Raw genomic sequence first — 27,101 nt, forward strand, 5'->3', positions numbered from 1 at the left:
GTCTTGAACTAAAAAAACCAAAATGAAAGAGTATTGGAGGAGTTCTGAAGGAGCGCATGAACCCTGATTTTTAGTCTATAAATCTTCGTTTTGTACGCCTCCAAGCATTTCATTCGACTTTTTATAGAGTTTATTTTCTACCATGCAACAGTCTAATCACGTCCAATAGCTTATTCATTGTTAAATTTTATTACTTTCAAGTAGATTATGATCTAAATTCATTGTACTAATGTGTAATTAAAACTTTTTAGAGTTATTATATACCAATTTTATTGCAACATAACAATAAATTCTTATACAGATAAGCTGTTGATTTTTCACTTCTTCCAATCCCTTCCGGCGTCCCGGAGTTATTACAAAAAGTGGACTAAGTAGCAATCCTGATGAGCGGACCAAAATACACGTGTTTAATTCACATACACCCTCCCTGTAGGGGTCACATGTGAACAACAAAAGACTGATAATGTTATGATGCAAAGAAATATTCAAGTAAAAATTCCATGACAAAGAAAAATATTCAGTCATGGAAGACTTTTCCAAAACATCTATACTATCTTCTCAAAAATAAACTAATTTCACTGAAGTAGTGAACTATGCAACTTCTAAGAGGACAGTTAACCTTTTCCCTAATGTACCTTGTCTCGTTTTAATCACAAAACATGTCTATTATGAAAAGTAACTAAGTTTGAAAGACTTGCTTATAGAATACTTTATCTGAAATGGTCTTAAATCCTCATTTATACTGAAATGTTTAAATATGGCAGAAATATACACCAAGTACTGGAACCGTCATTACTTATTTTAATTTATAACTTATAGTGCAAACAAATACAAAATTACTTCCTATGAATATATTACAAAAAGATGAATTCGACCAGAAATCAATTTTTAAATATTCTGAAAAAACTTATCTTTATTTTAATCAGTTAAAGAATTTTGTATAATGGTGTAGTTTCAGAAAATAAGACTTCAGTACTTAAATTTTTATGATATTTATTCACTCTTTAAGTAAAACTGCAAGATGAGAATAACATTCACCAACATAAAAAATACACATGAATATTATTTCAAAACAAAAACCACCGACAATGAAAAAATAAATATTCAAATTTAATCAGATGCAAACAACGCAACTATTAACAAAATGCCAGAACTTAATTTTGCTCAATAAAAAGACAAGGTTCGGAATGTAATCAATTTATTTGACCACAAACTAATGATCTACTAGAACAATACTGCCATTACATTATCTATTTTAAAATCCACAAAAGAGGTATTCAACATGAGATGGTGACTAATGTTATGGGAGAAAACTATGAACACAACTTATGCTGGCAGTGTAATGTAGTAAAACATGGACTTTTAGATTTGTGGCACATTCCTCTTGATAAAGAAACTAAGAAAACAAGCAGCACTTAAAGAGGGGGACAATTTGGAAAGCCACACACAATGACAAAGTGAAAAGATGCACATTAAAAATGAATGGAGATAATGTGACACATCTACACACAATCTAACAATTTTAATATCAAACTAACACGTTGCTCCCGAATTCGGCTGCTTGTACAAGTAATAACTTAATAGTTTAAAAATGATTTTGTGATACTTTAAAACAAGAACCAGTCAGTATATATAAAAAGGCTATAGTTTATGAATGTTATACATCTGAGATGAAAAGTGGTACGTAAAATGTTCTTTCCTCGCTTTTATGCACGCTCTCCGCGGATTCGTCGAGCCAACTGGATGTCTTTAGGCATGATGGTTACACGTTTTGCATGAATGGCGCACAGATTTGTATCTTCAAACAGTCCTACCAAGTATGCTTCACTTGCTTCCTGAAATGGAGAAGTTCAAAATAATAAAGTATAAATACTCTGATTAAATTAAAAACAATTATCCAAGTTTAATTATTTTATAGTATTCTTATAATGATATAAATATAATCTTTGCGTAATAAACCCATAATTAACTTAAATTCATAGTGTTGGAAAACTGGAATAAGTAGCCTTTCTACTGTAGGAATAAGTTTTTGAAATTCTGTAATACTTATATCGTTTATAACAAAATTTGATTTTGTTCCCTATTTTAATTTAATGAAAGTTCAAGAGGATTGTATGATACATTTTTTAATAACTCGACTCCTAACAGTATTATATAATAACAGTATAATATACAATATCCAATTTATTATCCTCGAATTCATTGAAAAGAAACTTCATTTATCGCTGTTATAAGTTTCTGCTACTATTTATTTCATTCAACAACTATATGAATTTTTTTATATTTTCAATCTGAATCTTTGTTTTGAATATAGAAAACCTAACAGAATTAAGAAAAAGTCTCTTATGAATTTTTCTTTTATGAATAGGGATAATGTCTTAAAATCAGATAGATACTTTTCACTTTATTCTTGAAAAATTGAAAGAATCTACTACACATCTTAATGAGAATCGTTTTAAATATTACATGATATCTGCATCGTAAATTAAAATAGCACCATATGTGTTTCATGAAACAAAATCCTTATTTATTAATGTTATTTGAAAAATAAAATTTTTAAATGTCAATCATACTTTGATGAAAGACTAAAGATTTAAGTAATTAGCTTAGAAGTGCAATTAAACGTTAAGAATAATATTGTAGTGTTGAATAATAAAGCATTAATATTTGTAATTAAACTCTTTTCTGAATATAAAAGTATTAAATATTAATTTTCCGATTCTATTAAAAAGATTTGTTGATAATTGGTACATAGCATCATGGGTGCAAGTTTGGTGATGTGTTCAAGACTGAAAATATTTTCAGCCCCCCCCCCCCCCTTACCCACATGCGGGCTTAAGGAAAAATTTGTATGTATAAATGTTGTAGATTTTAACAATGCCAGTTTTGGAATCTGTTTGATTTAAATTTTAAGCCTTAAAATTATAATATTTAAGTTATCACAATTCCAAAAAGTCTAAAATCCGGCAATAAAAGGAGGAGGGGGTCTGGGGGTCTCCCCTATAAATTTTTTCAAATTGAAGTCCAAAAAACGCTATGGTAGGCCATTTTGGTAAAGTTCAGGGAAAGGAGGGGTTCAGGGACTCTTACATCAATTATTTCAAACTGATAGTCCCAAAATCACAATATTGGGCAACTTTCAAAAAATATTAGAGAAGGGGGGGACGCTATGGGCTTTTCCTGAAATTGAAGATTTAAAAACCAAATTGTAATTTAAATTTTATAACGTTTGTACGCTTTTTGAATGCACTATTGAAGGGATGAAGTTCAGGAACCCACCTTCGGTAACATTTCGAAATTGAAGTTTCAAAAACGCAATTTTAGACAATGTTGGATAATGTAAGGGGTAAAAGCGTTTGCAGCACCCCACCATTAGTTTTTTGCCGAAGGTAAACATTTTTATTGTAGCAATAAAATCGCTTAGGACATAAGATTTTCACTTTTGCAACATAAATCAGTTCTGATCGGAAAGTCTACCCAAGGTAGCGCTAACAAACTAGAAAAGAAGGAAAGGTGGGGGAAGGGTAAAGCCGACTAATGATAATGAACTCACCATTCCCCCACACAGTCTTCATTTGAAAAAGAGTTTTTATAAGATAGAATTAGCAATAAAAAAATCGCTTCAGTGAAGTAGATATATTTTTTAAACAAGGTACCCTTTCCAACATTCATTAATTAAAAAAAGAAATAGGGGAACCGAATCCTAACCCCAGGCAGGGTTCCCGAATCACATCCCTCTTAAGGCACTCAAATATAGTCAGTCTAAAGTGGAGCTTTAAATATTTCAGCATCTGAGAATTTTTGGAAGAGAACTCCCGAAACCCTTCCTCTGAATTCACCACAAATGTCCTAAATTTCAATTTTTAAGGCTTCAGTTTCTAAATTGTTTTGTAGGAATAGTACCCCTCTTACCTATAAACATGACTTATGACCGCTTAAAAATTTTAATACTTTAATTTTGGAAACTTTTTGAAAGAATCTTCCTACATCTTTCCCCCTTAAGTCAGTCAAAGATAACCCAAAACAAAGCTCTAAAAATTTCAGAAACTAAAATATTTCGGACTGGGGGTGCGGAATACCCCCCTCCTCTCATTGTGTTTACTAAATGCAGTGTAAGTTTTTGTTTAAGGTTAATTTTTCTATTGAGAGAGCAACTCCCTTCCACACATCGCCAATGACAACCCAAAGTTTTAAGACTTCAATTTCGAAAACGTTTCGAGAAAGACCCCTGAATTCCCTAACTCTTAACTCACTCAAAAATAGCATTTCAATACTTCCCCGGAAAGAGAGACCCCCCCCCCCCCCCCGAACTCTTTCCTCTAAGTTCACTAAATTTTACGGTTTCCCCCTTTTCATCACCGAAGATTTAAGAATTTAAATTCTAAAACGTATTGAGAGAAAGCCTTCGAATTCCCTCTTCTTAAGTCTTCCAAAGATTACCTAAAGCTGAGTACTTCAGCTTTGAATATTTTTTGGGAAAAGAGAACCCCGAACCCCAAGATGGTCTTAAATTGCGCTTTTAAGACTCCGGAATTTCGCCTAAAGAGAGCGCCCTCCCTCTTAACATTGCCAAAGACAGCATGAAAGTTTTAAGACTTCAATTACAAACACTTTTCGGAAGAGGGTCTCAAATGCCCTTTAACTTAAGTCATTTACGTATAGCCTCAAATAGTTTTTAATACATCAGCTACAAAACATTTTCATGTTAAAACACCAAAACCATCTCTCATAAATTCGCCAAAGATTGCCTAAATTAGTGTTTTTAAGTCTCCAGTCTTCGATTTTATTTAAAACCTCCCCCTCCCCGCTTTTACATCATTAAAGACAGCCTAAAAGTTTTTGACTTTAAAATTTTTAAGGGTTTGCAGAGGAGAAATATTGAACCACTCCTAGCTTCAAAAATATTTTCAATTCAGTTTTTCGATATTTTATACTGTAACCCGTGAGTAACCCCCCCCCCCACCCCGCCATAGATTATCCAAGATATCAATGTTTTAATTTGCGAACAGATTACCCTCTTTGCAAGAGCAGCGTTTTTTTCGCAAACTCGTGCTCCGTTATTTTTCTTTCCTTTCTCTCTCCCCCCCCCCTTCCAATATTCCCAGTCTAGCGAGTGTTAGATTCAATGATAGAATTTAGTGTTTCCTCAAGTCTTTGTCAAAAATGCAGGAACGGGCGGTTGCCCATCGGTGTTTCCAACCAGCAACTCCTTGGTCAATGCAGTGAGTTGGAAATAACAGAGCTACACCTAAAAAAAGTGAAACGGCGCGAGTCGAAAAGTCACTCCTCCAAAAGCACATTGCAAACAAAACGAGCCCATGGCAGAAAACCGAGAGAATGTCGATGTAAATTCGTGGTTATGGAACGGTCCAGTAATATTAAAGCATATTTTTCAAACACTCAATTTTTTTTCATTAAAAACTAAGAGAAAGTCATCGAATTTCTTTTCGTCATCAAAGTTTCCCGTCCCGACCTCCGTCTCAGAAATTTTGTCAAGACTGAAATCCGTCTCGAGACGGAAGGTCTTGCACCCATGCATAGCATGTACCAACTGACAAACCAAATATTTAGCGGAACAATAAACAATGATTAGATAAAAGGTAAATAAAAACATTTTTGTATAATGAATAAACGTTCTAGTATAGCATGAGAGAAGGGCAATTTCAACATATTCTTGACAATTATGTTGGGTCCGCAATGTGACCTTGTCTGCCACAACTTTTTAATTTGCTGTTTGAGTTGTAAATTATTCTAATTTGAGTTGGCATATTGGTAAGAAATGCTAAAAAAAAAAACTTTGCTAATTAAACAGTAAATTAAAAAGTTATGGCAAAAAAGGTTACGGATTCTACATACATAAATGTCAAAGATACCGTGAATTGACCTAGAATTTAACCTCCCCTCCCCCATTTTACACGAACAAAATGTAAAAATCGCATGCAAGGCAAGTAAAAACACATTTCACAGCATGTTAATATAAAAAAAGCAGAACTAGAGGTTTAGAAACTTGGGACATCTAGGACGACAAATATTTTCTATTTGAGTATTATTTGAACAATAAACTACTTTGAAAAAAAAAAAAAAACTAATTTTGTGACAGGTTCATAAACAAACCCAGTCTTTTCCTGACTAGAACTTAGTTATCAGTTATATCATATTAAGAAATTAATTAGCCATTCATTCAAAGTTGCGGCTAACATGAACTAAATGTTATGATTTGAACTAGCAAAAATAAGCAGCGAAGCCTAGGCCAGTAATAATTGTGAGAAACAATAGTTACTTTTATCCGTTTTCTATTTTTTAATGGAAAAAATAGAAAACAAACCGCTTAGACGAGATGAAAAATAGAACTTCTTCCTTACCCATAAAAGTAAAATAGCATTAAGTGTAAAGAACAAGTATTTCTTTAGAAACGAAATCACAAATTGAAACATGAAAATTTGAAGAATTTCCAAAATATGAACCAACAAAAACAAAGATCACTAAAAAACCGTGCACTTTAAATAATATACACAAAGGAAAAAAGCTCTCTATGTTTCCCTAAGTGTGCAAAAAGTAAAGTTTCCAAATGTTCAAATGATTATCCTGGACATACAAACGTACAGAAGTAGCTAGGTATAAAGATATGTATAAGGATACAATTCCTAAGAAAGCAATAAATGACATGCTTGCTCCAGAGAAGCCTTTATTCAAAATTATTAATATTGCTGCTGTAAGGGAACAAATTTTTGTAACAATGGGTTTTACATTTAATGGAGAAATTACATGACATTTACTGTTTTCGATCATAACGTTTTTAAACTAAGTTTTTTAAGAATAAATTATAGCCTAAGTTGCTCCCTGATAATGTAGCTATCAATGGTGAAACAATTGTTAAAATCTGCCAAGTAGTTTTGAAGATTACCCCGGACAGACACACACAGAAGTAGCCATTTATGTATAAAGATGATATGTAAGTTACAATGATAAAGTTTTCTTAATAGGGGTCAAACGAAACTCGAGAAGAAAGCAGGAAATTCTCACAACTCTCGTTATTATATCCCTAATAACCATATATTGCCTGTAGTATTGTTATAACAATTCCAGAATGAAGATCCAAATAGATAAAACTGCAACTGCTGGTTGCCATCAGAGGTGTATAATGTTTGGTTATATAAATTATATGTGTACGTATGTAGATATACATCTAAGAACATACATTGAAGTGTCAACTAGAACATAAAATAGTATTTTACATAGTAAAACTGAAAATAAATTTGAAAGAAAAACATTTGAATGTTAAGATAAATTTCAGAATACAAAAATTTTGGAAATCAAAGAGAGTAGAAATCTCCCAGAGTAGAAATCTCCAGAGTAGAAATAATTCCTTTCAAGAAAAAAAATTAAGATTTCTGCTCTTTCCACAACATTTAACGAGTGTTGAAAATCTATGCATCAAGAGATAATTTTAATAACTACCAAATAATTTAATACAAAATATAACCAAGCTTGATATACATTAAGACAAATCTTTGTTAACAGAGGTGAATAGCATAGATACAATACAACTTAGTTGAAGAAAAAATACTAACTTGAAGAGCTCCTATCGCCGCACTTTGAAAGCGGAGATCAGTCTTGAAATCTTGAGCAATTTCTCTCACAAGTCGCTGGAAAGGCAATTTCCTGATCAACAACTCGGTGGACTTCTGGTAACGACGGATCTCACGAAGAGCTACAGTACCGGGCCTGTATCTATGTGGCTTTTTCACACCTCCAGTTGAAGGAGCACTTTTACGAGCAGCTTTGGTAGCCAGCTGCTTACGAGGAGCTTTACCTCCAGTAGATTTACGTGCTGTCTGTTTGGTACGGGCCATTACCGAATCTTTATATTATCTGCAAAAAATATATATTCAAAAAATCTAATATTTCAAGAATATAAGAATATTTTTGTCACTCTTTACATCAAAGTTCCTAAGCCGATATATAATATAAGGGCACAAGGAAGAACTAAGGCCTTTTAAAACCAAGCTTAGGTTACTAAGGTAGAAGAGACCAAATCATGCAGGCAAAATAGACTAAATCACATTACAGCAAATACAAAATAAATGTTCTTACATGCTAATTGATATTTCAATGCTTGAATTGTATTATAATTAATCTTAATACAACTAACCCGAGGCTTTTCGAATTTGGCGTAATGAGACTCCATTGAAATTAAGAGAAAAAAAGGATTATCAATCTTTCATGCAGCCTTGCATTTTGAACCTGTACAGGTTCCCAAAAGTTTCTGCCCCCCCCCCCCCCACCGGGTGTTAACCTTCCTTCAAAGCAACCTTTGACATGCCTGCACTTTTTCTGCTTTATAGCTTGTCAACAATTCATCACAAAAGCAACTTTAATCTGAAATACACCGCCAGCTCAGTCACTTCCAGCCGAGGACTGCCGTTTCGTTCTTATTAGCACTCATCAGCCCGGCATAGGAAAGTGACTGAGCTGAAGATTGAAAACCTCTTAAGGAAGCCAAGAGTGCGAAACAAACTGGCAGCTAATATAGAATTAGCAGACCAGACGAGTGACCGAAGCAATGGTTCGGTTCAACTCTAAGATTGAACGCGAAGCAAGGTATATTCAGTAAATTACCGCCCATTAGCCACCGAACCATTGCTTCGGTCACTCGTCTGGTCTGCTAATTCTATATTAGCTGCCAGTTTGCTTTGCACTCTTTGCTTCCTTAAGAGGTTTTCCATCTCCAGCTCAGGCACTTTCCTATGCCGGGCTGATGATTGCTAATAAGCATGAAACTGCAGCCCTCGGCTGGAAATGACTGAGCTGGCGGTGTATTTCATATATTTCTGCTTTAGCCCTGGCTAATTGGGCGGTAATTTACTGAATATAAACTTTAATCTGGCATTGAAACTAGTCAATGTTGGTTTCCAGTGCAAAGCTTTCATCAAGAAGTACTTACCTCTTTGGCGATTTGGAAGAATCATTGTAAAAAATTTTTTGCACGGGTTTAAGAAATGAAAAAAAAAATATGCGACCTCAATCATTTACATGAAAGAAACAGTTCAAACAATCAACACTTGACAGCTCTGGAAAAAATTTACTTTTATTCATTCCACCTAAGCTGCATTAATCAACAACGGAAATAAATAAAGCCATCTGTTGATAAACTAAACACTGCAACATTACTTCTCATTCCGATTAAGAAATTGCATGAAGCCAAAATGATGTGCGCGAGGACTGTTACCCCCCCCCCTCCCTCAACCCATGTAAGATTTTCAAACATCCACGAATGTCAGAGTTACATCATGGCACACTAAAAAGAATTAAAAGACATTACCAACAATAGATTTAAGAAGACAGGAAAATTTCATGTTTCAACAAAGAAGCGCGAAACTGTCATTTCCTCAAGTGTCAACAAACTAGGTCAAATGCTATGTTTAGAAAAAAATAATCGCTCGCTAGATAAAATTAAGTGCAGTTTGCTGATTCAGCAATTGTTTAATATTAACTGAATAGAAATTTATAGCATGCTAGAGAAGGGTTATTTTATTTTCATCATTAAGAGTTAAATACGTAAGATGGAGTGAAAAGCTTATACAAGCTAGTTAAGGGGGGAAATTTCATTTTTCTCGCAAGCTTATCTACTAAGTTCAGGTGATACCTTGCAGAGTTAGATCTAAACTAATATAAATAAAACTTTCGAGGTCTAAGTTTTCAAAGCATAACGGTACATAACAAAGAGAAAATGGCGGACTAACGCTTCGCGGGAATACCGCATTGAAACTTGCAAAAAGAAAGATCGTTTTAAATTAGAAATCACCATGATAGCCGACACAAAATAAATACTTACATACGAGTTATCTTTACAAAGTTTACTAGCGAATAATAAACAAAATCTCGAAATTTTAGCGTTTACTACTTCAAGAGAAAACAAAATACTGTACTGACCACATAGGACTACGAAACAACTGAACATTACGTCATGATGACCCGTTGCTCCATTGGTTACGCGTCGTTTTCGCCTAATTCCTATTGGATCTCAGAACAGTCTCTGCTATTGGCTAAAACAGTAGCTCTACAACTCCTTCATTGGTCAACTTTTTGCTATACGATTGGTTCTTTTCCAAGCCGCAAAATCCACAACAAAGTCACATGGAAATTCAACGGTAATGCGTTGACAGTTTTTTGGAAATGAAGTGATAAATTTATAAGTACACAGAGAAAATGCTAAAAATACTAATTGAAATGAAAATAGATTGAAATTCCTTCACAATACAATTCAATGTAATTGCCCGTTTCGAGTATTTCAATTTATTACTGTCAAAAAGAAAAAGTGAATTCCAGAAAAAAGCGAAAATGACACTTAAAAAATTAATATTTGTTATTTCCGCCATATCGTTTTCTCCAGAAATATGAATTTCTTGAATTTGAAAATTTTTCCCAATTTACTCGGATTTCCAGAAAATAAAAAGCTTAATCAATTTTACAGAGCAGAAAGTCTGTTATGAACTGTTAATTCAATAAACCTGTTTATCAGAATATAATAGCAGAAGTAGCAGTGGTCAACTTTTAATATACAGGATGCTTTAAACGAAATAAGTAGAAGATTTATGAAAAATTTTGTAGCAATATCTATATTTAATAGCTTTTGCGTCACTTTTTTTCTATTTCATATTTTCCAAGTTTAATATTTAGTAATATAAAACTAACTTTTGCAAGAAGTTTAAATCTAGAGAGGATTCAAACTTTTAGTTAACTGTAGCTAAGTATTTCAGATAAAGTAATAAGTATGTATGTATACCAAATCAGTTTTATTTCATATTTAGATTTTTAAAATTTCCCATTCACTTTCTGTATTTTTTTTGTAAAATACCCAGTTTTTGGGTATTTATCTAGGCCTTGGATAAATAACCAAAAAATATTTGCCTACCCACTGGGTATTTACCCGATCCACATAACTAGATGGAACACTGAAAGATTTCGACCACAAGAAATGAGTGCATGTGCAATACTCAAATTGGCGCACATGCTGGATCTTTGACCATAGTTGATATCGAACTCATTAGCTCGGTTAATGAAGGCAAAAAAATAGGGTTTGTCGCAACTAATATTGGGAAAGCCGAATTTTTGCAGGATGTTAGTACATCAAGTATACACTAAAAAAACAAAGTCCCACTTTTTCTATTTCATTCTTAACAAAATTATAAACCAGTGTAACCTTGTAAGTTAACCACCTGTCTAAGTTGACTGCTTTTTTTCAGGTACAGAATTAGTCCTATCGATACTATTATAAAGAGAGAGAGCAGATTTTTGTTTATATATGTTCGAGGTAATTTTCGGAACTACTGCAGCTATTTGAAAAATTCCTTCACTATATGAAAGGTGCTTTCTTACCGAGTAACATAGGCTATAATTCGAAAAAAACCGACAAATAGTTCTTTTTTTATTCTAATTTAGGCCCAAATTTCACATAAATTTCCTATTATTAGCTATTAAAGGAATGAAAAATTATTTGCACATATTAATACTATGTATCGTTGAAAAGGGTAGAATCTTCTGCGTTCTAAACAATTTGTTTCAATGCTGTAAGTTAATTACGGCGGGAGTAATGCGTTTTTAGCTCTAACTTTTTTAGGCTTAGCTGAAATTTAGGCACTACTTTCTTTACTAAATCTATCAATAAAAAGTGAAGGAATCGTCTCTGTTTTTTTTTTTGGCACCATTGGAAAAAAGCGACATTTTTTAATCCAGATATCTCTCGACCTATGGTCGAAAAAAATTAGCTTCTATCTTCAAAGGAAAAACAGTTACAAGCATTTTTAAATCAATTTTCAAATACAGTCGAACCTGTCTATCTCGAATTTCACGGGATGAAAAAAAAAATTTCGAGATAAAGAGGTTTCGAGACACGAAGGTTTTGAGAAACGTATTGAAATTTGGAATCTGATGAAAATTTTTGAATTTTATACTAAAGACTAAACATGCAAGATATTAAAATTCTTCCGTAATAGTTTTGTTAGGTATTTATTCTACTATTTTATACTAAGCACTTTATTTCAAGTTCAAGGAATCATTTTGACAGTAATGAAATTTTAAGCATACCCTTTGCAAGCAAAATATGTAGTCTTATTGTTTTTTCGGTGCCCGATTTTTTTTAGATTCAAATATCCTCTCTTGAGGTTAGCAATGGCTGAAAACCCATCTTGCCCTATTGTACATACTTAACTTGGCGGCAATTTCATTTTTCTTCATTAATGGATTGTCGTCCAAAAATTCTAGAAATTTCACTTTTTCATCATTTGAAAAAACCTCTTGCTTTCTTTTCACGCCTATCATCTGTTTTCTACGCAATCACAACTTTAAGCAAGAGATTACTCACGGATCAGTACCTAAACCAGATAATGAAACGGGTTTTAATTTGAATGACCTTACGCCCAATCCAAAGTTGCGGGTGTGACATTTACACTAACTAAATTAGTCATCAGCAAAAATATTTTAGAGTATAGGTTTCAATTTCTATATTTTTCAATAAAGACCACTTGCAGGTACATTGATGCCAATTTGCAAGTTGATTGATATTTTATTTATTTTTAAAAAAATTAATTTCTACCTGTTGCGGGTGTGACATAAAAAGGACATGCATTTTCACCTTGTGATCAAAACATTCAAAACTCTGTGAGTTATATCAACCGATCGAACTAGTTTTTTTTTATGTTAGACAGCAATACTCAATTAATTATTCTATAAAAAAATTTAAATACTCACTCAATTATTTTCACTGTAAAAATTTTTCAAAGTTGCCGTTGCGGGTGTGACACCCTGTTGCGGGTGTGACTTGTGTGGCCAATAAAATAACAACACACACAAATAGTTATCAATCAAACATTTTATGATTAGCACAGTAATAAATAAGAGAAATTGCAAATAACTAAGGAACATTTTTTACATAAATCTCTTTTCCAATCTAGAATTTATGATTTCAGGGGGGCGTTAGTTTTCTTATTACAACGTTCCGTTTCTCCCATGGTTTGTCTGGCTGATTGGGCCAGATGTATACATGGTTTAAAATTTTTTTTTTTTTTCAAGTATTCTATTTGTATGTCCTCTCCATCTATTTGCTTGATTTGACCAACAGTTTTTTTTTTTTTTTTTTTTTTTGAGGTAGAAAACAAAACTAATTCTACAAAATCTCCAATGGCATTTATATTACCAAGGTAGATCGTTTCCAATTGAGGCAGTAATGTAACTATCTTCAGTGCACTTTCTGCAGTTGGTGCCACTTGAATTGTACCCATATCAATCGGTATAACATGGTGTACCGATTGTACATGGCGGCAGTGTGCATCAAGCATTTTTACAGCATCTTCTGTGATGTTGCTCTCCGCAGAATAAAATACTCTGATTTTTTTTACGAGCCATTTTTGCTCCAATGGTAAAATCCGATGCAGAACTGACTGTTGCTCTACGCTGTAGAAAAGCAAGTGACACCATTTTTTTTTTTTGTTACCGCACCAACATCATCCACGGCACCTTTTCCATGAGACCTTGCAAAGTATGACCATGCAATTTTAATGTTGTGGTCTTTATGGCCGTATGACATTAACAGAAGATTGTACCTGCCTATGGATTGCATTACCAAAGGTTCGAGCTCTTCGAAAACTTCCCATCGACTCTGCTTCTACAGCTGGAGATGGTGTGGCACCTTTTGTCGAAGACTTCTTTCTCTCTCTCTACACTTCCTCCGCCTCCCATTCTGTTTTTGCCTCTACATTTTCTTTTCTTTCTTGCCACATATGTACTTTTTTGAGTAGTTTCTTCTTAATTTCTCTTCTTGCTTTGTTTCTATCCCTTTCTTTTTGAAAATATTCTGAATATTTAGTCGAGTTTTCTTTTATCTTTTTACGATGATTTCGGAATCCTTCAGTGCTGTTCATTCTTTTGCAAAAAAAAAAAAAGGAAAGTTAATAAATATAGTACTACAAGTTCAAATATATAAGGTTAAACTTGTTTATATATATATATATATATATATATATATATATATATATATATAATATATATATATATTTATTTGTTTTTGAAATTCTTTAACCCCAAATGAAATTAAGAAAGTTCCGTTTTGATTCATTTAAAACTTTAACTGACAACATTTTATACAAAGTGTACAACAAATAACAGTTTTAATGCTATTCTTATTATTTCTCTAAATTTATTTTGAATTTGAAGTAAAAAATAATCTGTCCCTAATATTACATTATTTGTTTTAAAAAGTAAAGGGGATAAAAGCCAAATGCTGAAAGCAAAATTATACATTTTTATACATATTAAAAAAGATAAAATATTATTTTGGTTTTTTAAAGTTTTATTTAAAAAAAAAACAAATCTTACCTTATTGAATAGTTGTCTTAATTATAAATCAAGAAATACAAAAGTGCTTCTTAGGAGAACCAATAATATAGAACACCAAACTAAATAAATCAACTGCACATGCTCTAAAGATACTAATTTTGAATTAATTGGGGTCTAGACAAATAAGTCAAAGGCCAAAGGTTAGGTCAAAGGTAAAACATTAGTGCTGTCATCTACATGCTTTCCAGGATTACATTTGTATTTAATTTAAAAAGATGTTGCGGGTGTGACTTTAACTAAATGTCACACCCGCAACAGGAATATGTCACACCCGCAACGCTTAATAACTCTAATTAAAACATTAATTAATTTCTTTTCTGTTTGTTATTCAAAGTACTTTAGTAAACTATTTTTGAATACAAAGTTTCAAAACTTTCAGGCAGATAAATTTTTCTGTGGAAATATAAATGTATTTTTTTGTTGCGGGTGTGACATAATAATTAAGAATAATTAAATATGCTTACCTTTTGTAGTGAAGATTAGTAGACATCTCTCTTCAGGAAAAAACTGTTGCTAATGAATGTCAGATTATGTGTGAAACTTTATAGACTTGTAGAATTGTTTCTTTAGCTGTATTAGACCATGGAACATAAGCAGTTTTGGTGCAGTATAGTTCGCACTGATATAGTTCCACTTTAGTAATTAAAATAAGTATGTTAATGACATAAATGAATTTTTTTTCAATAAAATATGAAATAGTATACTTTTAACAGTGTGTATACAAAATTTCAACCATATTGAATGAAATTTGAATTTTCATCCTCATGTCCACTTTTTTTTTGGATTGGGCGCTTAAGCTACGAACTTTAAAAAGTCACCCCACAAGTCGAATCTGTCAAGCCCAGCCCATTGTCCCATTCTCTACCCTCTTCTCTGCTTCCGAGAAAGTGCTCGAAATGACTGTCCTTTTGTTAGTCTTCCTGAAAAAAATACCTAGGTGCATTTCTCCTTTTCCCCCTGCCCTTGAGAATAGTGCTACTGTTTTTGTGCTTAAGGAAAGTTATTTTCCGTTTTAAAGACTGCTGAGCTTCGAATTCGAAAATGTCAGCATTGCTGGAATTTGAGATATAGAGGTATTCGGCATTTTTTCGAGATAAACATGGAAAATACATTAAATTTTGGCTGAAAATGCAGGGAAATTAAAAAAAAATAGAGATAGACAAGTTTGAGATAAGCAGGTTCGAGATAGACAGGTTTGACTGTACATGTCGTTTTGATTCAAGTTGTCAACCATTTTATTTTTGCATTTCAACAATTACGCTTTTTGAATCCATTGTTTATTTCTTTATTTTGATTTAATTTCTCAAACTTATTTTATTTCATGTTTCCATGGTTATGCTTTTAAAATCCATCTTTTGCATTTTAATTTTTTAAAAGTATTTTAATATCTGTCTTCATTCTTTGGAAGGGTAATTTTCATGGTGTTTTTTTTTTATTTAAGCCTGATTGTTGAATATATGTCACTTGACAATTTTTATTCTCAAGGTAGACAAGGCAAAGACGGGCAACGCAGCTCTTAATATATAAAGATTTGAAAGCTACTGTTAATGATTTTATACCTTTTTGTTTGTTTCGTGAAATATTTATTATTGCCAAATTAAAAACATCCGCTTCACATGCAAAAGGACTGGGTTTCGGTAGCGTGGTCACTTGGCGCATCAGGCGCCGAGCAGTTCAGTCTAGGATTATCATATTAAAGCAACCATTAATGTAATTTATTGTTTTGGCGATTTGTTTTGAAAGAAAAAAACTTTTGATTTGTTTTTATCCGAGTGAAATGTACGACATTTTCTTTTCTTATACGACGATTTTTGAATGTTCCACGGGATGTTTTTTTTTCGTTAGGCGGATGGATTATGATACAGGGTGGCGACAGGAACGGCGAAAAAAAGTTCCCTGACTTTTCCCTGATTTCCCTGATTAAGTTCACTGAATTTCCCTGATTTACATTACCATGGATAATGGTTTTCTTCCTTTACCCTACCTGAAAAACATTGCATATTAAATAAAATGCAGTGTTTAAAACGTTTTAAGCTGTTACTTAAAAATAAATTTTTAAAAAAAGCTTTTTTTTAGTAAAAATTGTATATTAAAATATCTAAGGAGAAATATTATCGGAAATCTAAAACAAATACTTTACTTTCAGTAACCTGTTAATATAAGACTTCTAAGAAATTATTAAAACCACTCTTAAAGACATATCTAATCATTATAAAACTAAAAAAGTTTATTTGGAAATAATTTTGAACTGAATTTTCAAGCAGCATAATTGTTGCTGCGAGAATAACAAGTAACTGTGAAAGTATAGAAATAATGCAGTATTACTTACGTAAATAATGGACATAATTATGTAAAACAAATTGGAACCTTTAAACAACCAATCATATTGAGCTATTCTCTAATCAAGAACTTAGGTTTTAATGAAGGAATACAGCATTTTAACTATTAAAAAAAAAGTAAAAATATTTACTTATGTACACAACTCAATTTCAAATGATTTCATTATTAGTTGAAAAAATCTTTTGTAACAAACAACATTGAAATGTAAATAAAAAATTTAAAAAAAAAAAAACAGTAATTAATTTAAAAATTTATAGTATATAACTTGGTTTTAAAATAAAAGAATTTTAAAGTCTGAAAAAGAAAAAAAAACCTATAATCTAAAGCGACAGCGAATAAAATGGCAAAAAACAAAAGTTGATTTTCATTTAACATTCAATTTTAGTAATTAAATCAAAAATGCCAAGTAAAATAGCTTTTAAGCTCTTACCAGAATCAATTTAAAAAAAAAAGACTTTCTTGAAATTGTAATTACAGTACGCAAGCTACTTCAAGACAATGAGTAAAGGCTTTAATGGCGGCTTCCTCTTTGCATGTAGGGTTGTTTATTTTACGTAGCATTAAAGGCCGGGCAGAAAAATTAAAACTACGTAAAATAAACAACTTTACAGACATAGATGCTTAGGAAGTTTATCCTGTGGTTAATAACTTAAGATTCAATACTTTGACCTTAAGGAAAAAAATGCATAAACATATGTCAGTGTATAATCGCACCTCAATAATTTTACTTTTTTAAAACAAATAATTGGTGGAAAATGCATAGGAGATAAAGGTATTAGTTTCGCAAAGCAAAAAAAAAAAAAAAAAAAAAAAAAATTCTTCAATTGATCACTTTTCCCTGAATGTTTATTATTTTTTCAAAATTCCCTGATATTTCCCCGATTTTTCCCTGATTAATAAAGTTCCCCGACTTTTCCCTGATCTCCCTGATCTGTCGCCACCCTGTGATAGCGTGGTTTCTGAGCAAACTACTAAAAACAATAGCTGCAGAATTATTTTTACATATGAAAGATTTTTTTTTATTTAGCGAATTATTTTAAATTTCAGTAAAAACTAGATTCACTCGCTAAATAGAGTTTTAAAGCAACTGTAAATCTGATTTAATAATTTGAAGAAAAGTTTTAAATTCCAAAAAAATTTTGTCTCTTTTGAATAGGTGTGTACGCATTTTATGCAAAGAAAAATTATCATTTTACATTAGAGGGGGAGTCATTTTTTTTATACGACGGACTTGCATTAAATTTGTAGCACACAGTGTTGGTAAAAAAAAACTTTTTTCAAAAAACCAGTTTTGTTTAAACCGGGTTTTTTTGGTTTAAATACTATTTGCGAGAAAAACAATTTTTGGAAGGTAATTAAGGTTCCATGTAATTAACAGTTATTCAATAGTCACATTATACCTAATTCCTTGATTAATTAACGAGATAAGAACAAAATCTTGTAACTAAATTGAATAATTAAAATATCTTTCCGGGGAAATATTGATTGAAATGCTTGACTAACATATTAGTATGCTGTATGCATAGACCCTTTATGATACGAAATACTTCAAGAAGTGGTTGTGATGCGGGTTAAGATAAAATATAATGAAGATCCAAGAAAAAACTTGAATCATTATCAAATAAAGGTAAAAGTTGTATTTTTAAGCATAATCTATTCAAAAGAACAATTTTTATATTTTTTCTTCCTGATTTTACATAATGTTGATTTTTATATACACACAATGTCCCAAATATTGAAGTAAAGCAAAATGTATAACAGTACATGATTGAACAGTCAAATCGATTGCAGTTGTACTGACAACGTTTTAAAAAGAAGTGCTGCTGTATATTCGATTCCGTTTTTATTTTGGAAAGACTTGGAAAAGATAGACTATCGCTAAAACAAAGAACCAAATCAAAAATACAAAAATTGGTGTAACATGGCCTAAATTACAGCTTATTTACTGGCATACATGTTGCATCCAGCATTGAAATTTAAAAAATATTAAATGCAAACTCTTTAGAACAAATAAATGTGTAGCAAATTCTATTTCAAGAAATTTTTTTTGCTAAAAACGTTATATACGTGAAGTATAAACTTTTAAAATTTGATTCAAAAATATTATTTGTGTTCACCTGCAGAACAAATCTTAATTTTTTAGGTGCAAACAATTAAGTTAGACTGTTGATTACCTTACAAGTCAAAGTTAAAATTCCAGGAAAGTGCAAATAAATGGGCAAAAATGTCACACCTCTGCAACAGGAGTGAGCAATATAATGGATTGCATCGACAATAAAAGATTCAATCCTTAGTAAATCTTAACTAATCATGCAAATTAAGCATAATGATGGAAGTTGACTGAAATCTGCTTTATGGCACATATGAAATAAAAATATATTAATATTTTTTTTTCGATTAAAGCAATTTTAATATTTATCTATGCAACTTAGCTAGGAACTTAGCATAAATGGAATTTTACATTTTTCAATATGTGTGGGAAAATTAATGTAAACCTGTAAAATGGATTTTTTTTGGCTTTTAAAAAAAAAGCCTTTTAAAAAAACCGCATGGTTTTTAAAAAAAAAAACAATTGGTTTAAACCAACGTGGTTTAAACCAACGTGGTTTAAACCAAACAACCTTGGTAGCACAGGCATCGCCGTGCGGGTACTGCTAGTATCATATAAATTAACCTCTATATAAGTTGACCACCTGTTTAAGTTGACCACTAAAATAGTACACTGCAAGAGATCAACTTTGACTGTAGTCTATTTCAACTGATTATTCCCTCCTAACAGATATTATTGTTTAATATTACTTTTGGTTATTTTTTAGGTTTTTTTATAAGGGGTCATCTTCTAATATTTCGTTAGTATAGTGCAAAAATATTGTTACAGTGCATTCCATTACAGTAGCCACACATTGACGTGCAATCGAACCAAGCCTTACGACAGATACAGTTTGTAACTCATGTTTTATAATTGAAAAATATTAGTTGGAGAAGTTAACTAAGAGCTCAGAGGTAATCATGAGCTTAGGAATCAGTCTGTTGCTTGAAATAAATAGACAAACGACTCTTCTGGGGGAAGTTAAAAAGCTAATTAAGTTTGAATCTGGTGTTAACCTTTAAAAACATGCTGATGAGCAGTGTCTGAGGTTGGTGTGAAGTTTTGCTAAACCAAAATTTGACTTTAAAGACATTTTTGCCATTACTTGCTTATACAAACTTTTATTCACACTTGGTTAGGTTTTAAACTTCCAGCAGAAGAAAGGGGTCGAGAATATACTTCAAGCAACCAGGGCTGGCAAGTTTCTGCCGGGGCGGTTAAAACCACTGGTAGAAACCGGTTAAAACCGGCATAGCAAAAACCACTTTCTGCCACATTTTCGACAAAAACTGGCAAAAACTCTCAAAATGACAGAAAAAAAAAACAACTATTGACAGACAGTAGAAAATGCATGGAAAAAATAATTGTTAACCAAAGCACAGTTTTACAATATTATCTGAAGAGCTAGCAGGCAATGCATCAAGGAACAAGCAATATTCAAGAAACTTTCAAATCGCATATTTTTAAAACTGGTTCATCATGTAGTAACTAGGGTATTGGTAGAAATTAGACTGGAAAAATGAGTTTCAAGTGGGGGCAATTTGTTTTGCAAAGCTGTGATATTAGGTACAAAATTTAGATAATATTGGGAAGTAAAATTTCACTTTCTTCTTGAAGCACATGATAGTTTCAATCATAAGCAACTTAGATGAAGCTTATTTGCAAGCACATTGCTAACAATAATGTCAGTTTAATTCTGTATGTCACTCCTCTATCCTAAGAACCCATATGATTTTTTTCCTTAGATTAATCCAAATATTTCAAGCATCAGCAACTGAAAAATTCCCTTTCTGAACTAACTCAAGGCACTAGCATAACATTTTATTCTTTACAATAATGAAATGAAGTTTAATTTTTTAGTTTAAACTAGAGACGTACCGAGTAGCACTTTGGCCGAGTACTCGGCCTTCACTACTCGGCCGAGTTACCAAGTACCAATTATGTTTTAAGAAGAACCACCGACACACATGTGATGAATTTTGAACTTATTGGAATAGTAGTATAGATCTCCTTGTCCATATAATAGTTTTTAAAACTGAATTCCTGCAGAAATTCAATTACGCATTATATAAACAATTTTGTTTAAGTCGAAAGTTTTACAAAAAAAATTTTTTAAATTAAAAATAAATAAAAGGTATGATTAATGAAGTTGGAATTAAAACAAATTACAGTAAAATTCTTCTAATGCGGACACTAACAGGACAATTTTTTTTGTCCGCAATAGAGAGGTGTCCGCAGGATAGGGGTTTAATAATGTTATATGTATTGGAACTGGGGAATTAAAAATTGTCCAAATAAGAGGGTGTCCGTTAGGAGGGGTTTCACTGTAACCAATCAATTATAGTTTTAGTCCACCAAACATAAATAATTCTTTTAATACAACAAATATGCAGGAACACTGCAGACCACATGTTTCTGCCCCCCCCCCCCTCCCGTTACAAGGAACGTCTTTTTCAGTGCATAACATGTGAGCTAAAGAATGTAAAGACATTCAACAAAAAAATCCGACTTTTGTCGGATGCCTTTAAATCCACGAGCTCCCATTTTGTGCATTGAAAAAGGAATTCTTTGTAACGCCAAAACACATGTCTGCAGTGTTCCTGCACTGTACTTTTAACGTTGTTTTATTTTCTTTTATTTTTTAAGCAAAGGTATTTTTATATTTTTTATAACTAATTTGTTTGTAGCAAAAATCCATTTTTAATATAAAAATTCTATATTTTCTATACTTAACCTTTTTTGCATAATTTTTAATAAATAAGTTTTATTAACTTTGGGAACATTAAAATAAAGATTTATTCCATTGAACCATTACAAACTTCATTATTCTCAAAATTTAAATTTGACCTTCAAATTTTAATTGTAAATGATTGCAGAATATAATGCTTGCTCTTGTTTTTCATAAATTTTATTACAGCGTTGGACAATATTCAATTTTTTGCAACTACTCGGTATTGGCTGAGTATCTGATCAGAATTTGGCCGAGTATCGAGTAGTTACCGAGTACTCGGTACGTCTCTAGTTTAAACAAATATCATTTAGTAATTACTTTAGTTTTTTTAAGACGATTTTAAGTTTTTGCCAGTTTCTGCCGGCAGAAAGCCAACCCTGCAAGCAACTGACCGACACCTAAACTCGTGAAAATTACTCCTGCTCCAAATGAATTTCTATTAATCTTACAAGTGTAAAACATTGTGTGTCACAAACTGCAGCAGTATTTAAGCTGGGTTCGACTACACGTGTATTTGTGTGACACAGTAGTGAAATGCACTGTAACAATATTTTTAGACCAAACATTATTCTGTAAATTATTAGCGACACAAACGAACTATAAACTTTAATAACAAAATATTACAGTTTCGTTATAAAACGTTAAAGTAAATGTAATTACATTGATGCTCCATTTCAACTGAATTATTGCAGATCGTATTATTATCTATAAGTTTTGTTCATAGATTTCTTCCCAAGACTTAATGATAAAAGGCTGTTTGAATTTATTTTTTGTAGCGAGTTTTCCGTATGTGATTAAGTTAGTGAAACTGAGTAATCTACATAAAAAGTGTATGTAACATAATTTGTTTATAACAGTGGTCCAATATTTTTCTTCCCATAAATGCTGCAGATCATACTAAAATCGTTCTCGCGGGCTGGAACATAAAATTTTTTATTCTTTTCTAAATGACATGGAAAAATACGAAAAAAAGGAAAATTGCAAACAAATTTCTTATCATTACTTGATGCTTCTTTTGTTAAATGCAACCAATTTCTAAATACTTAGTTTCAAATTTGGAACATTATCATTAATCTTAACTCTTCGAGTTGTAACATTTCACAAAACAGCGGGCCACATGGATCGCCTTCCTGGGCCGAATGTGGCTCGCGAGCCATAAGTTGGGCTCTGCTGATTTCTCATATTGTTAGGAGTGAAATAAAAAAGGAACTCCTCAATAACATCACTATTTTTTAGCTGTATGCGCATAATCATAGTACTGCTTTTGCAATGTTTCGGAAGGGTTGGGGGGGGGAGGAGGAGAGGAGTGTCGGGACTTTGTTTCTTAGTGTGTAATTTAAGTAGTAACATCTTGCAAAAAATCAGTTCTCTTAATTAGTTACTACAAGAAAAAGTATAATCATAGTACTGCGTTTGTAATGTAGACGTGACAGGCTGATAAGCATGCTGAGAAAGAGAGAAGGGGGAGACTTTCAACACTGTTTCCCTAATATGTCTCTCAACCAACTTCTCCAAAGCCTTCAATAAAAAGGAGGCGAGACTAATAGGTCTAAAAGACTTAGCCTCATAGTAATTATCTTTTCCAACTTTTGGTATAAAGATAACCTTGGTATGCCTCCAAGCAGTTGGAACGTGCTCGAAAGCAATACAAGCTCTAAAAATCCTACAGAGTACAGGGATAAGAACCTCAATACCCTTCTGAAGAAGGGCAGGAACGATACCATCCATACTAGGAGTCTTGAAAGGCTTAAATGAGTTAATTGCCCAAAGAACCCTTTCATGAGTGACAATGCTTCTAGCACAGTCCCATTTGTGCTTTGTACACCATCTAACACGTAATGTGGCTGAAGGGAGTGGGCCATCTATAACATTTGAACCGGGAAAGAGGACCTTTAGCATTTCTGCTAGGGTATCACCAGGGGTCTGTCCAGGATTTTTCACAGGGTCCGTTTTTTATGAAAAATAAAATAATTTTGTGAAAAATCAATTATTTTTATGAAAAATCAAATTAAAAAAAATTTTTTTTCTTGTAAAAACGAAAGTTTAGACACTTGAGGTGGTGGAAACTGCATCATTGACACTTAAAGTTGAGTGTTTTCTCTTTTTTCTGTTGAGAATATCATTCTTGATTGTTTTTCTAGTACTTGAAGAGAGGGGGGAGGCATCGCTCCCTGGGAGATGGGCACCCCTCAAGTATCAATATTTATCTATCATTCTACATCATGTTAAATTATACTAGAAATGTTTTTTGTATAGTATTTAAAATAACTGTTAGAAAAAAAATTAGGCAAGGGTTCAGCATTTAACTTTTTAACCCAAGACACTGTTTAAGAGCACAGAGTTTCGTTCAAACCTTATAAACTCCGTGATTTTCACAAAAATAAAAAAATATTTTATTTGTTTACCTCTTAACTAAGCATACTAAACATAGAAAATTCGAAAAATCAGATTTCCACAGCGGATGCAAAGAGATTTGATTCCTTCACTTTGAGGATTGCAAAGTATAAAAACTGCTTGTAAAATAAATATTTTTGATAAAATTACTTTTGAATTGCATTTTAGAGTCCTATGATAAACATATCATTAATAGCTGGACACAGTTGAAGCAAAAATAAATAAAATAAACCATCAATTTAGCATTTTAATTATCGACTCATAAAAGAAAATAGAATTCCTTTTAAAAACTTGAAATAAGCTTTGTTACAAAAATAGACTTTTCATTTATTTGCATCCTAATAAAGCGAATTTAGCTTGAAAAAAAGAATAAAATATGATTCTCATATCGGATGTAAGATAGCGTTTTTCAAAATGTAGACATCTATAGAAAAAAATAACAGTAAATAAAAGTTTATTTAAAGTTAATTATCCTTTTTAGTATCGAAAAACCAAACCCATATAACTCAAACCCAAAATACCAGGGGTCGATACAGCGCCAAATTGGAGCTGCTTTGCGGCCCCTTCACAAAATTCCGCATGGCCAAAGGCCCCATTCACAAAATTCCGCGTTGCAAAAACGGCCCCATTCACAAAAATTTATAAAAAGGCAGCCTTTTCACAATATTTTTTAACCGCAAATGTGTACGCATCTACGCGGGAGCCTTTTCCACCTTCAACCATCTTATCTTTTTGCTTGCTGCTTGAGAGCGTCAGAGGGGGGACGGTAGAGGGACGCTTGTGATTGGTAGCTTGTTTTCAGGAAAATCCTAAATTTTACTTTTACTATGCAATATATATTTAGTATTAGTTTGTGTTGAGTTTCAAAATCCAATTCTAAAATAACTTTACATGCTGTTTTTATATTTTTGTTTCTTTTGAAGATCTCGATTTCCTTACATCCGCCATGGTAAACGAATTTTTTGCATTTTTGATGTTTATTGTACCTTGTTAAGAGACAAACAAATAAAATTTTTTATATATTTATTAACATCATTAAATTGCAAAGTTTTAAACGAAATACCTACTTTGTAAGAACGTCAAAAGTCGAAAAATTAAACGCTGAATGCTGGTGCAGTATTATTTTGGGTTTTAATTACTTTTAAGTTTTTCAAACACATACATGGAATCTTTAATGAGTATTTCACTTCTGTGTTAAGAAATATGTGATATCTTCGAGTCTGTTCATATTGTATTTATTAGGAGTTATCACGTTCAGCAGCATGTGCAATTTTCATTGCTCTTAAAGTATTTGAGAGGGGCAAGCAGGAAATCGGTTGCGAGATTTCCACCTTAAGTAAGTGTGCCTTGCATATGTATATTTGTAAAAAATAATAAATGTAATGTATGTGTCAAATTACGAATAAAATGTTAAAGGTCTTACTCCCCCTCCCCCCAGCGCATTTTCTCTTGACAGCTTTCAGGTATTCTTCAAGAACTTACAATCACCCCTGAAATCTGTCTTTGGATTTTCTATAACGATACGACAGCTAAAAATGCTTTAATATAATATTTTCCAAGAAAAATATCACGAGAAGGTCTTTTTTACAAAAATAAAGAAAATTCACAAAAATAGTTTGCCTTTTCACAAAATGGGGAACCAAAAAATAAAACCTGGATCGACCCCTCACATCGCACCACCAAACACTAAATGGCAAAAAGTTTAAATTTTGTAACCCTATCTGAAGCGATCACATCCCCCACCCATACTATCCTTTGTAGTTCTAAATTCATTTCGTTGTATATTATTGATGATTAAATCATGAGTGGGGAGAAAAGAGCTTACTACACCTATTCAGAGAATGTTGACGCTTTTCCAAAGAAGTTTACAACAACACAGCTGCATAAAACAAACAAAATTATAAACCAAACTGACTTTCAGCTGTTAATTTCTTTCAAAGAAACCAACAACAGGCATTATATTTATTTGGCAGTCCTAATTATTTATGGCTTGCAGGAGAATCACAAGAGTGACAATTTTTTTTTTCCTTTTGCAAAATTAGCTGATTTTGTATAAGTTGATTCTTCTAATTTAACTTTAAATATGCTGTATTATTTTAATTTGAGATTTGCTCTTTCAATAAACAATTTGTGAAAGATCCGTTTTTGTTTACCAGAATTTTGTGAAAGGTCCGTTTTGGTTGATCGGATTTTTGTGAATCGAGATTTTCATTGATCGAGAGCTTTGTTTATAAGCTAACCACATGGCCAATAAGCTAACTGAAAATGAAGCTAAATCTGAAAGTAAATGAACTGCGTCTGAAATGGTTGCTAAGCTATTTGCTAAAATACCACCCACAATTTCTGCTATAATAAACATACAATACTAGCAATGATTAATCGCTTTTTGCCCTTTTCCTTTGACACTTTACACGAAACACATTTTCATCTGAAGAGTTAGAACTATCCGATTTTTTACTACAAAGTGCTGTGCTTTTTGAAAGCGTAACGGATTTTTCCAACTTCCGTATCCTCCATTAACAATTTGATACGCGTCACGCATTATAAGTTTACACGATGCAGATTATTATAACACTAAAAAAAAAAAAACTAAATTATAACTTGAGAAATATTGACCTTACCCTTGGACGACGAAAATTACTAGAACGTATTAGTTTGAAAAAATTGTTGCGCACGTTCTCGTAGTACTGTATCAACGTAGCATATAACGACTTCACTTTTACGAAACGTACAAGCGAGCAGGAGCAGGATGTTAATACGTTGCCAGCCAAAACCAATTTATAGTAACTAGCAAGTGAAAGCGGAACGCTTTGATGCAGATATGCAAATTTTACTTGCAAAAAAGTTGTTTATCTGTGAACTTAGGTATTTAAATTGTTTGAAATTACTTTGTTCAATATATAAGTCCTTAAAAGTGTTTTTATGATCCTTTTATACTTCACCAATCATAAGTCTTGATAAAAATTGTGGCATCATGAAAATTGGTTTCTTATTTCAGTTGTTGCTGTTGTTATGCTGTCTGCTATCATAATTTGGGATCCTTTTCAAACTAGGAATCGTGCAGTAATTTAGAAATGTCTTCAAACTATTAACATGCAATAACGGTTACCTAGAAACCTTCGAATATTTTCTGAAGAAGCTGAGGCAAACAAA

The 27,101-nt window shown here is 32.2% G+C and overlaps 1 protein-coding gene across 2 annotated transcripts; it reads right to left on the reverse strand.

Annotated features, from left to right (window-relative positions):
• Window positions 1-976: 976 nt before the first annotated feature.
• LOC129221370 (histone H3.3A) lies at window positions 977-26,704 on the reverse strand. Of its 2 annotated transcripts, none has more exons than XM_054855842.1 (3): window positions 26,570-26,704; window positions 7,572-7,872; window positions 977-1,835 (listed from the first exon to the last, which is right to left on the reverse strand). In XM_054855842.1, exons 2-3 carry the CDS (start codon window positions 7,851-7,853, stop codon window positions 1,707-1,709), a joined length of 411 nt encoding a protein of 136 aa, XP_054711817.1. In that variant the 5' UTR covers window positions 7,854-7,872; window positions 26,570-26,704; the 3' UTR covers window positions 977-1,706. The 2 variants fall into 2 exon arrangements, with proteins under 2 accessions (XP_054711817.1, XP_054711815.1); XM_054855840.1 differs by lacking the exon at window positions 26,570-26,704 and adding an exon at window positions 9,836-9,971.
• Between the last annotated feature and the right edge of the window lie 397 nt (window positions 26,705-27,101).

This window comes from Uloborus diversus, chromosome 4 (genome assembly GCF_026930045.1).
Source record: "Uloborus diversus isolate 005 chromosome 4, Udiv.v.3.1, whole genome shotgun sequence".
Taxonomy (NCBI): domain Eukaryota; kingdom Metazoa; phylum Arthropoda; class Arachnida; order Araneae; family Uloboridae; genus Uloborus; species Uloborus diversus.

Bases quoted from the DNA above. Each gene is read 5' to 3' on its own strand.
- LOC129221370 (XM_054855842.1), bottom strand. From the start codon at position 7,853: ATGGCCCGTACCAAACAGACAGCACGTAAATCTACTGGAGGTAAAGCT. The intron at 1,836-7,571 runs GTTAGTATTTTT...TCTCCATTTCAG, and splicing joins CGGCGATAGGAGCTCTTCAA to GAAGCAAGTGAAGCATACTT.